This window comes from Galeopterus variegatus, unplaced genomic scaffold (assembly GCF_000696425.1).
Source record: "Galeopterus variegatus unplaced genomic scaffold, G_variegatus-3.0.2 Scaffold157, whole genome shotgun sequence".
NCBI lineage: Eukaryota > Metazoa > Chordata > Mammalia > Dermoptera > Cynocephalidae > Galeopterus > Galeopterus variegatus.
The window spans coordinates 506,766-517,738 of NW_007726268.1; the positions used below are offsets into that span (position 1 = coordinate 506,766).

Here is a 10,973-nt window from a genome sequence, read left to right on the forward strand (position 1 = left end):
GGTCCGCCCCCGGGCGCCCGAGGTCGGGGTCGTGCCCGAGGTCACAGAGCTGGACCCCGGACCCCACCCCACCGCCAGCCACGCGAGTGAGCTGAGCCCGTGATTGCAGAACGTCACTCGCTCTCGGGGGCCTGGCGCTGGGTGCGGGGCTGCAGGATGGGATGGGCCCCCCCAGGCCTGGGTTCGTGGGACCCCGGCCCAGAGAGAGACCCCAGCGTCCCATCCGGGCCCAGGCCTGCTCGGGCCGGCCAGCATCTCTCCGAGGCCCTGGGGAGGCTGCTGTCCCCACTGAATTAGGCCCTGGCCTGGCTTTCTGAACTCAGTTTCCCCAAGGCCTAGGTCCTTTCTAGAGAGACATTTACCTTTCCCAGAGAGGGAAGGCGGGATCCTTCTAGAAAATACCCCTAAAGGAAAATTTCACTTGGCACATAAATCTTGAGTTTCATGTTCCAACTCCCAAAGATGCCTGGAAAGGGTTCCTTCTAACGAAACTCTTCACAGTGAAAGCAGGAACCAGAAGCAGAAGTACGGCCCTAGCGCTTGGTTTCATAGCCTCTCGGGTGTCCCCTCTCCCACTCCTCATGAGTGGTAGTGACTCTGAGCGGAGCTGCACACGGCCTCCTGCTCTTGTAGGAAAAGGGCTCAGGCATTGGGCTCTGGGGTCTCCACAGCCTTTGCCGCAGGCCCTGGGGCTAGGGTCGGCAGATGGCTTACATGCCTCCTCCTGATGGTACAAAGTCCAACCACACATTGTACAGCATGGGAAACAGAAGCCCCTGAGGGAGGACTCGCCCTGGATGTAGCCTCTGAAGATGCCCTGAGATTCTCAGATCCGTCCACTGTGGGTAGACGGTATCCTGACAGCAGGGCCAGCCGCGGGGTACGTGACCCTTGCAGTCACCCCCATGAACCTGGGTGGAATGTGGGGCTGAACAAGGGCCACGTTTGTTTTACCCTGGGGCTGATGATGACAGCCTCATCTGCCTGATCCCAGTTCTACTGGTCCCCACCATTTCAGCCCCCAGCCTCTGACTAGTCAGATGCAAGCTAGATTCAGACCAAGGGCAACAGCCTGCACAGTCCTGCTTCCTGAGGCTAAATCACATGGCCTCGTTTATCTGCGGAGTCCCAGTGTGGTGACTGTCTGGATTTAGCCTGTTGAATGCGGGTTAAAGGAAGAGACATTTTCAGGCTGGTAACGAATAGGACATCCAAAGTTGACGAGTTCTGGCACACCGGCGTTTCCCTAGCATAGAAGCAACTCAAAGTCAGATTGAAACACAGGGCAGGAGAAGAGGGAGGGAGTCCATGCATTCGAATCTATGCACCCTTTTCAGGCCAATGGGAAGGAAGGGAGACCTGACATGACTCCCTCACCGTCCACCTCTTCAGCCCCTTGTGATGGTCAAGCATGGTCAAGCCAAGGGGATCAGGGCTCTTCCCCTCCGCACTTGGCTCTGGTCAGGTGGATGCATATCCCAGTAACAGGCTGCTGTGAGAAACCAGCTGGCTGTGTCACTCAGGGGTTAATGAGTTGTGCAGGGGTGGGTGGGGGGTCCCTTTAAGCAGAAATTTCAAAACATTCTGTTGAAGGAGGCGGCCACAAACCCAGCCAAACTCGAATCCCCTGTGCTGCTGTTAGTGAAGGATGTTCAGCATGAGGAGCTCTCGGAAGGGCACATGTGAGTGAGAAGGTGGCTGGGACCATGGAAGAGGAGAGACACATTTAGAGAACTTGCTAGACTGGCCACCCGGCCAGGATCCCTTGTTGGAGATTGCTTGCTGGAGGTTGAGTTTATCCCCAGGGCTCTTTCTCTTCAAAGCAGACTTACCTGTGTAGCAGCTTGGGAACTCTTGGAAACCTGAAAGGTGTGTTTCCTCCAGACACCGCTGCAGGTGCCTGCAAGGTCATAACATGGATAGTGACTCACTCATCTCCGCCTGGAGCAGAGGAGGTTCAGGGCAGGGCCACGGACCTTCCCACCTCTGAGGCCCTACTTGCCTAAGAGTGGCTTCTAGCAGCTGTTTTATAAGCAGTTGTGTGCCACCACTGTCCAGCCGGGGCAGAATCAAGCAGGTATTTGAGAGCTAGGCGTTCCCCCTGAAACTTCTACTATAAAGTTTTTTGCCTGGGAAGCTGGCCGTGTGCCCCGAGTCTTTCTTCCTAGAGGTAACTGAGTCTTTCCTGCCCTGGTGGTGCTTAGAGGCAGAGGGCTGAGACAATGGTATTCTAGAGGACTCTGCAGCTCTCATTTGGTCCTTGGCACAGCCCTATGAGGTGGTGGTGGGGGGATTTAGATGCTGTCACCCCATTTTACAGGTGGGAAGACTGAGTCTCTAGAGAGGTCAGGAGATCTGTACTCAGCACCAGGTTCCTTAGTGGCAGGTTTGAATCTAGTCTGACCCCCCCCCCCCATTTTTTTACCCTACGAAGTCTCTTGGCAAACACATGATCCAAGGCCACAGACACAAAAGCCTATTCATTTCTAAAAATATGGTTGATTTTTCCCCTTGTCCTGATAAAAAACAATACACATACTTTACAGTTAGGCCCGGACCAGCCTACCTTCCCAACTTGGAGCAGAAGGTGCAGATAGATGAGTTTTAGTTGACTGTGGACTTGCCCGGGATTCCTTTCTTCCCTTCTTCCTTCATGCAGTACCGTCTGGCACCCCGGCAAGCTGCAGACATTTCCTATTATCCCACATTCCCAAGCTTAGCCACATCCTGGATACTGGCATTTGTTTTGATGGATGCTGACAGTGCTTGCTAGGCAAGTTGGGTTTTACAGGGCACAATGGTTTCCTCTCCAGCTGCAGGGACTTCCTCGATCCCCTCAGTCAATGGGTCAGAAACTCATGCTAACTCCCAGATGCCTTTGCAGTGAAGGCCTTGTGATTGGATAGGTCTGGCTTTCCACTGACCCTGCCCCCCAAGCGCCATCACATGTCACATCCTGGCTAGGTGGCACAGTGGCCTGCTGCACACATTTGCATAGGAGTGAAGGTGGCTTCCGGGGTCACATGCATGAGGTTGGCCTCATCAGCATCACCTTTGAAACACACCGGCTGTGGCCTGGCATGCGACAGCTGCAGCACCACCGTGTACTTGCTCACAAAGTCTGTTCAAGGGGCGCTCGGTCATTCACCTGATCCAGTTTGTTTGCCTTCTATGTCAGGCTGTCAGCAAGTATTTGTTGAGCACCTAGTATATGCCAGACTACTGTTGTCACCTTGGTGACACAACAGTAAACAAAGCCCTACGAGGAGCTTACGTTCTGGTGAGGGATCGTGTGGAAAAGTAAAAGGCTTAGGAAGCAGAAAGTGCTTGGAAATAGATAAAATGGGGAATGCTAAAGATGGGGTTGGGAGCTAGAGAAAGTCTGGTCTGGGACCATAGGTATCCAATGAGTTGAAATTGAATGATGAAAACATAGCCGTAGAAGGAGCTGGAAGGAGATGTTTTAAGCAGAAGAAAGAGCATATGCAAAGGCCCGGTATGCAACATGTTGGGTATGTGTGATGAACTGGAGGAAGGCCCTGGGAGGTCACAGGAGAGGTCATGGACAGGGCTACTCAGACCTCCAGGCTGCAGGGACCATGTGGTGCCCAGGCCACACTTCCTCCAGGCTGGCCCACAGTGTGGACCTTTCCAGACCACCTCTCCTTCCTCCCTTTCCCCTCCAGGTTCTGATGGGAGGGCTGTCCTGGCCTCCCACCTCTCCCTCCTCATGTCCCAGCCCAGGTGGTTTCCCATGCCTCTCTTGTGTGGCATGTGCATTTTGAAGGATCCAGAGGAACACAGCAGCTGTGGTCAGAGGTTTGGGTTTTACCCTACTTGCCATGAGTTTCCAGGAGCGCGGTGGACCAGACCTGATTTATGTTTATAAAATCCCTGTGGTGGCTGTGGGAAGATTGACATGGAAGGAGGCAAGCGCAGGTCAGTTAGAGGTGAGTTGGTTGAGGAGGAGAAAGCTGATGGCTATTGCTGGAGAGAGGAGTAGACACCTTGGGGCATCCTCTGGGGGTTGGGGCCAGCAGGTGCAGTTATGGACAGAGGTAAGGGGCAGGATGATGACAGTGCCTAGCTGGAGGCTGTCTGTCCCATCAGCCACTTGACACCTTGAATGGTACCCCTGGACAGAGAGGCCCAAAGACCCATGATCCTCAGTTTCTTCTTCTGCAAAACGGGGAGAGCCGTCACCCAGCTGAAGGGCTGTGCAGGCTGGGTGAGGTATGTGTGAGAGGCATGGCAGAGAAGCTGGCAAAGTCCAGGAGAATGGGAACCTAGTGCTGTGATCACCCTGTAAGTCCCTGGAGGGCAAGACCCTTATTTTCTACTTTCCTGAGGTCCCTCAAAGTACTCAGCCAATATCTGTTGGGCAAGCAAATAGATTTCTGAGACTCATACAACAGAGATTTCTTGGACAAACACTGGGCGTGAGGAAGTATAAATTTTTGTTTGATTTCAGCTCCAGGTACTGACTTGTGTTATGCTTATCTCTGTCCATACCCCAGAACGTTGCTTATCAGTAGCTGCACACCTTGGCGGGCAGGGAAGACGCAATTGAGGAGGTTCATGTGTCCGTCACCTTCAGAATCACAGTTGTTCAGGGGAGGTGTTGTTGCTGGTGTGTGTGTGTGTGTGTGTGTGTGTGTGTTTCCTCCTGTAAATCAGAGATGCCACAGCCGAGGGTGATGATGATCAATGTACCCAAAGAGAAGGCAAGGACAGGGACGAAGAACAGCCCTCTGAGCCTGGGGTAGTGTGGGGACCATGAGCATTTCTGCGGTGGGGGAAGAAGGTCAAAAACAACAAAAACACCCCCGTGGAGCTGGGTAACCTGCCTTGATGAAGCTCAGCAATGACCTCCTAGTTCCTCTCCTCTCGTAGTTACTTATTCATCCTCCTAGAACTTTCTTTTCCATTAAGAGAACACGCATTGAAGCAGAGTTCAAGAAAGTGGAGCTCAGCTCATCTGATGGTCTGCCCACACCCTCTGAGTCACTCATAATGGCCCCTCAGATGTCATTTTCTTGCTAAGACATTTGGAAAAATTTCTGCTTCTGATTCACAAGCAAGCACTATAATTCAACAATCTTTTCTGAGTTATTCAAGGTACTTCAATGCACTCAGAAGTGGAAGACCAGGGGTGGAGGAAATCAATGAATTCTCTGAGTACTCTGTTTTTCTCCTAATTATATTTCATTTGCCAAATGGAGGGTGGGGGACACAACTCCTGGGGGAAGTCTGGAAGCAGTTGATGTGGGGTTTCTGGGTGACACTTGGTTTTTCTTATCTTCTTCATTCTATTCCCATAATAGACCTAAGTGTCATCCAGGAAAAGGCTTGCTACAACCGAGTCTTCTCATGGACTGCTAGTGTGGCAGCCTGCTGGAAGAGATGGTGCTCCAGGCTCAGGACTGGTCTGGTCATGGTTAATAATCTCAGTGTCTCAGGTGGTGGGTGTCCTCACCGGCCATGCAGGATCACCTGCCATGCACGCAGAGAGGAAGTTCTTGCTCCTGCCCTCTGCCCATCTGGGTGACACTGGCTGAAACCGTGTGCTTCAATGCAGTCACTGCTAACCTTCACCATGGCCCTTCTCTGGAGGCAGAAAATGACTTTCTCATTCATCACAAATAGCCATTTTAAATCACTTGCTGCAGTTCAGGGCTGGGGTGGAGGGTGGTCACCTTCAGCCTGGTAGGAGAACAGACCTTGGGGTAATGCCAGCCTCTCCAGGGGCACCGCTCACCTGTATCCCAGAAAGGGGCCACTTCTTTTGGTCTGAGGGCAAGGCAGTACGTATTCACTACTTCACTGGCTTGCACTAAACTGGCAGTCAGAGGAGAGCTCTTTCCTTGGCAGAACAGGTGCCTTCATAAATAAAGGCAAAAGAACTGGGGACAGGTTGCTTTTCAGAATTGCTGCATTTCCTACCCCTCTGTTCTGCCCAGACATCTGAAATCCAGACTGCCCTCCATGCCCGTGACTTAACAAAGCCTGGCACACAGTAGATGCTCCACCTGTAGGTGGCAAACAGATGGGCCTGTCTACACAGAGAGCCACATTCTCTCCTCCCATCCTGCAAAGCCAACATGAGAAACTCCACCTGCAGCAGTGTGCACAGTCCTCACGACAGGCTTGTGACTTGGTGATTGTTATCCCTTCTTACAGAAGAAAAAATTCAGGTGGAGGGAAGAGCTGGGCCCCACTCAGTGGCACAGCTGGGCCTCAGCTCAGGGACCTGCAAACTTTGCCTGCCCAGGAGCTGCCTGCCCTGTGCCCTCTCCACAGCACACAGCGTCCAAAGCCCAGCGCCGGCCCAGACTGAATAAACACTGCTGGCGATACAGGAATCAAAGCAAACAGGGCTTCTCTTTTTTACCTTCTTTTTGCCAATTGCCCCATTAACAGAAAAACCTTTTAAGCGCCCATCTGGAAACCTGGCTTTGTCCCCTCCCTAAGCAAACTGAGATGACCACGAGGAATGTGCTCCAGGGTGGAGGTTGGGGAGGGGAGACCCCAACACACTGGATCCTGCTCATACACCAAAGAATGAACACAGGAAGATCAAAAATGCCCCTCTGGCCCAGCCCAGTGGTCCCCGCAGTGAGGTGGTTTGCAGCCAACACGGGCCCTTTCAGCAGCTCTCCCTCGGAGGGTCCAGGCTGCGCACGGCCGTGGCTTCCCATAATAGCTCATGGTGGTTATTCCATCTGCAGTCCATTTCTGACGTCCAGGTTTGTTGGAACAGTTTATACTTTCAACCTAGACCACCTCTTAGGGAATGGGGGAAAAAGTCCTTGGGCACCGTGTCCCCACCCACTATTACAAGGACACACTCGTGAATAAGTACATCATTGACTTTAAGAAAACATGCCATTCTGAGCATCGCTCCTCAAACTTGCCCAGCTGTTGGCGTGCCCTTCTCACACACTTACTGAGGCCCTGTTACAGATCGGGCACTTTGGGGATTCGAAGGTGAAAGAACACTGGCAGCTCCCAGGCTGGCGGGGAGATAAGACATGTGTGTAGTAATTAGCAGACAGGCCCCTGTGTGATGACTGCAGATTTAAGTGCTCTGGCCCCGCGGAGGCAGAGGTGTCTCTGGCAAAGGAACTGTCTGTGGGAAGATCATGGAGCTGCCCTTGAGCTTTGGAAGAGTCTGAAAAGCAGGGGGAGTGGGGTGGGGTGGGGTGACTTGTTGAGGGGATATAGGGAAGAGGGAAAAGGCCAAGGCACGATGGGAGGGAGGCTCAAAGTGAGGGAAGATGGGCTTTCTATGGAAGCCAAATAGTCTGTTCTGAACATACTTTTTAATTTGTGGAAAATATTGCTGAGCACATATGAATATCTTCCTCTTGAATTTACACATTCTTGTCTTTACCTTGGGGGAGGAGGTGGGGGAAGAGGCGTTTGGACCAGAAGCATCTGTGAATCATGTGGTCATTCAATTTGAGTAGAAAAAAGTTCCAAACTTAGAGAGACATTTCAAGAGTACTAATCTTGTACTGTGAGCACATCCACCAGTTGTTAACATGTTGCCACTTCACTTAACTGCTCTCTCTGCATTTATCACTTTATTGTGGTTGTTGAATTGAGAGTGAGCTGCTGTCATCATAACAACTCGACCCTGAACTACAGGACTTCATAGCATGGTATCTCCTGAAGACAAGGACTTCCACTTATCCGAACCACCAGGCCATGATCAAAGCCAGGAAACAGAACAAGATACAATGTTATTATCCAATGCACACACAGACCATGTTAGAGTTTTGACAGTCGCCCTAAGAATGTCCTTTACAGCAACCCTTTCTCTGATCCCAGATCTGGCGGAGATCACAGGGTGCACTTCGTCGGCACTTGAGGTCGGCCTGGAGTACTACACACTTGACGGCAGTGAGGAGTGGCCGTGGCCCCTGAACTCCTGGGACAAAGTCCTTCTTCCCCATATCTGGGTTTCTCTTCTGGGAGATAGCACAGGTCCCTTGAGTTCACTGTCCTCTGGGGGCAAGCACAGGTATTCCCTCGTTAGTAGCTTTCCTGCTGGTGTTCCTGACCTCACATGTTAAGCCCCACCAGGCCTGTAAGAAAGACCACAGGACTGAGTCAGGATCAAGCTCAAGGCACAGGAAGGACAGACCCCTCAGGGACCAATGGGACTAAAGCTCAAAGTTTTGGCTCCGGTGCCTCAGCCAAGGTCACCCATCTGGTGAGAGGCAGTGGAGGGGAGGAAGCCAAGGACTTCCAGCTCTGAGTCCAGTTCAGTCTCGCCTTTGGGTCCATGTCCTGTGGGACGATGTCTTGAGCTGTTAGAGCTCAAGGGCCATCATCTTAAATAAGTCAGCTCCAAGGGCGCTGGGTCTGCCTGTGTCTGTCTCTTTCATTCCCGTTCAATGCATGGGGCCAGCCTCGGGGCACCTGCAGATGCTGGATAGAGGCCTTGAGAAGCAGGTGCCGGCAGGGTGGTGGTTGCTCATGTTCCTGGGGCGCAGCAGTGAGACCTCACCCTCCAGAGCTCACCGGGCCTAAAGCAGCTCTCCTGCCTGTCCCTCTGCCAGACCAGTGCCCTGCTCCTTCTCGGGGGCTCCATGTCCTCTATTTTGCCGGTGTGCCACTGTCACCTCCTCCAGGCGGTGGGGAACCACCTCTGGGGCAGGGTGCAGCACTGGCGTGGGGCCCGGCGGCCAGGCTCTGCTGCTGGGAGGGGCGGGCTCACGTGGTCCGAGGTGACGGACCTGGGCTGTTGTGCACGTCGCAGACCCAGGGAGGACCAGGGGAGAGCCAGTTCCCAATGCTGGGCACCTCTCGTGCAGCCACCCTTGTGCTGGGCGAGCGGGAAATGCGGCCGTGAATCCACCTGGCTCCTAGAGGATTCAGAGCCTGGTAAAGGGAGTGTCTGGCACACAGCAACCCCAGACAATGTGACAAGCCCCATGGGGCAACAGAGTGGGGCTAGGAGGGCGCTGAGGAGGCAGCCAGGGGCAGGGTGCGGGAAGGGTCATAGGACAGTGGCACAGCAACCTGTGGAAAGGGTGGGAAGTGGCATGTGAGGGAGGAAGAACCCATACAGTGCTGTGCGTGGCCACCACCTGCGATGGTCCTGCGTGCGGTGTCTCCAGTTCCGTGGTGACACAGGGTTTCTGAGGATCCAAGTCTGGAAAAGGGCCTGGGGAGGTAATTTGGGGCTGGGTTGGGCAAGGCCTGGGGGTTGGGCCATACAGTCGGGATTTTATCTCTTGACTGTGGTTTCCCAAACTCCTAAGAATCATGTTGCCTTACAAGTTTGGCCAAGTCCAAAAAGGAAATTTTCTTTCATGATCATTGTTCTATTATACATACTAGTTATTTTTTCCCATTAACATTAAGTCATTCAACTTAAAAGTAAAAATTCCCCATCCATGTTGCCCCCAACGTCACCTCAGTGCTGCCAGTGGCTTTCCAATGGCTCCTCAGGAGACATGGCTGACGACAATGGGGCAAGTGATGGGTTTTGGCACAATGCTGCCTGGAAGGGGAGCCCTGTGGAGATGTCCAGATCAGCTGGGTGTGCCAGGACAACACGGGCTCCAGGGCCAGCGCTGGTGTCTGGAGGCCACCGTGGCAAGGCCGATGGCCCTCAGGCACTGTGCAGAGCAGTGGCCTGTGGTCTCCGTCTCTAACTCTAGGAAATGACCAGGCAATATCCTGCTTTGGGCAAGGAAAAACCACCCCCTTCCAGAAGGATGATAGAGAGCAGAGAAGGGCTGGGCCAGGCCTCTGGGCTGGACACACCCTTGGGTCACATGGGGAGGGTAGCTTGGTCAGCTGGTCCCACCACTGCAATGATCAAAGCTGTGTTGGGCTCACACCAGTGAACAGCTGCTCCCCCAGAGTCTGAGGATTCCACGGAGGTCTTATACTTGGGCTCAGAGCAAGGATGCGTGAGATCGTGCACATTCAGATCGGCCAGTGTGGCAACCAGATCGGAGCTAAGGTAAGTCAAGTCTGATTGCTAGTACCAGCTTCCGGCCCGTGCACGTAGCCAGCCGGAAAACACCCCAAGTCAGCGGGGAAGACAATGAGCCTAGCAGGCAGCATGCACTTGCTAAATATTTGATTTTTTTAACAAAGTCTTTAGAGATGGAGGAAGTACTAGAGGCTTAGAGGGTTAATTTAATTAATGTAGACCCTCTGAAACATAAATGAGTTTTTCACTTTCCTGCCCCTTTGCTTAAATTTTTCTATGAAGAACCTAACTCAGTTGACTAACTCCAAGAAAACAGGTGCCCAAGTCCAAGGTCTCAATCCTAATCCTAAAATGATCAATAGTGTTATGTAATACCTATCTCCCTTGTTCTCTTTGTTATTTTGAAATTACATTTTCTAGTATGAATTGCATTAAAAGTAAGGTTTTAAAACACCTACATTAAAAGGCCTTAGTTTTTTTGTTTGTTTTTGTGACGGGCCAGTACAGGGATCAAAGCTCGACCTTAGTTTTGTCACAGCAGCATTACTCACAGTAGTCAAAAGGTGGACACAACCCAGGTGTCTATCCAAGGATGAACAGATAACAAAATATGATATATACATACAATGGAGTATTATTCAGCCTTAAAAAGGAAGAGATTTTTAAAAATTTAAGTGTGGTAAAATACTGATAGCATAAAATTTACCATCTTAACCATTTTTAAGTGTACAGCTCCACAGTGTTAAGTACGTTCACGTTGTATGCATCCAATCTCCAAAATGTTTTTCATCTAGCAAAACTGAAACTCTTTCCCTGTTGAACACTAAATCCCCTTTCCCCACCTCTCATCAGCCCCTGGCAACCACCAATCTCCATCTCTATGACTTTGACTACTCTAGGTACCTCCTTTAAGTAGACTCATACAGTATGTTTCCTTTTGTAACTGGCTGTTTCACTCAGCATAATGTCCTCAGGGTTCACCCATGTCATAGCAGGTGTCAGAATTTCCTTCCTTTTT

General features: G+C 51.8%; 2 protein-coding genes across 2 annotated transcripts in view; one reads left to right on the top strand and one right to left on the bottom strand.

Moving 5' to 3' along the window:
• The window catches only part of CTSZ (cathepsin Z), a 15,190-nt gene extending 10,610 nt beyond the window's left edge, over window positions 1-4,580 (bottom strand). Inside the window, exons 1-2 of the mRNA XM_008593339.1 lie at window positions 4,544-4,580; window positions 4,008-4,179 (exon numbers count right to left, since the gene is read on the bottom strand). Of these exons, the coding sequence (XP_008591561.1) occupies window positions 4,008-4,179; window positions 4,544-4,580 (209 nt within the window). The remainder of the gene's footprint in view (window positions 1-4,007; window positions 4,180-4,543) is intronic.
• Window positions 4,581-9,925: 5,345 nt separating this feature from the next.
• Window positions 9,926-10,973, top strand: part of TUBB1 (tubulin, beta 1 class VI) — a 4,700-nt gene continuing 3,652 nt past the window's right edge. The window contains exon 1 of the mRNA XM_008593348.1: window positions 9,926-9,982. Coding sequence (XP_008591570.1) covers window positions 9,926-9,982 — 57 coding nt within the window. The remainder of the gene's footprint in view (window positions 9,983-10,973) is intronic.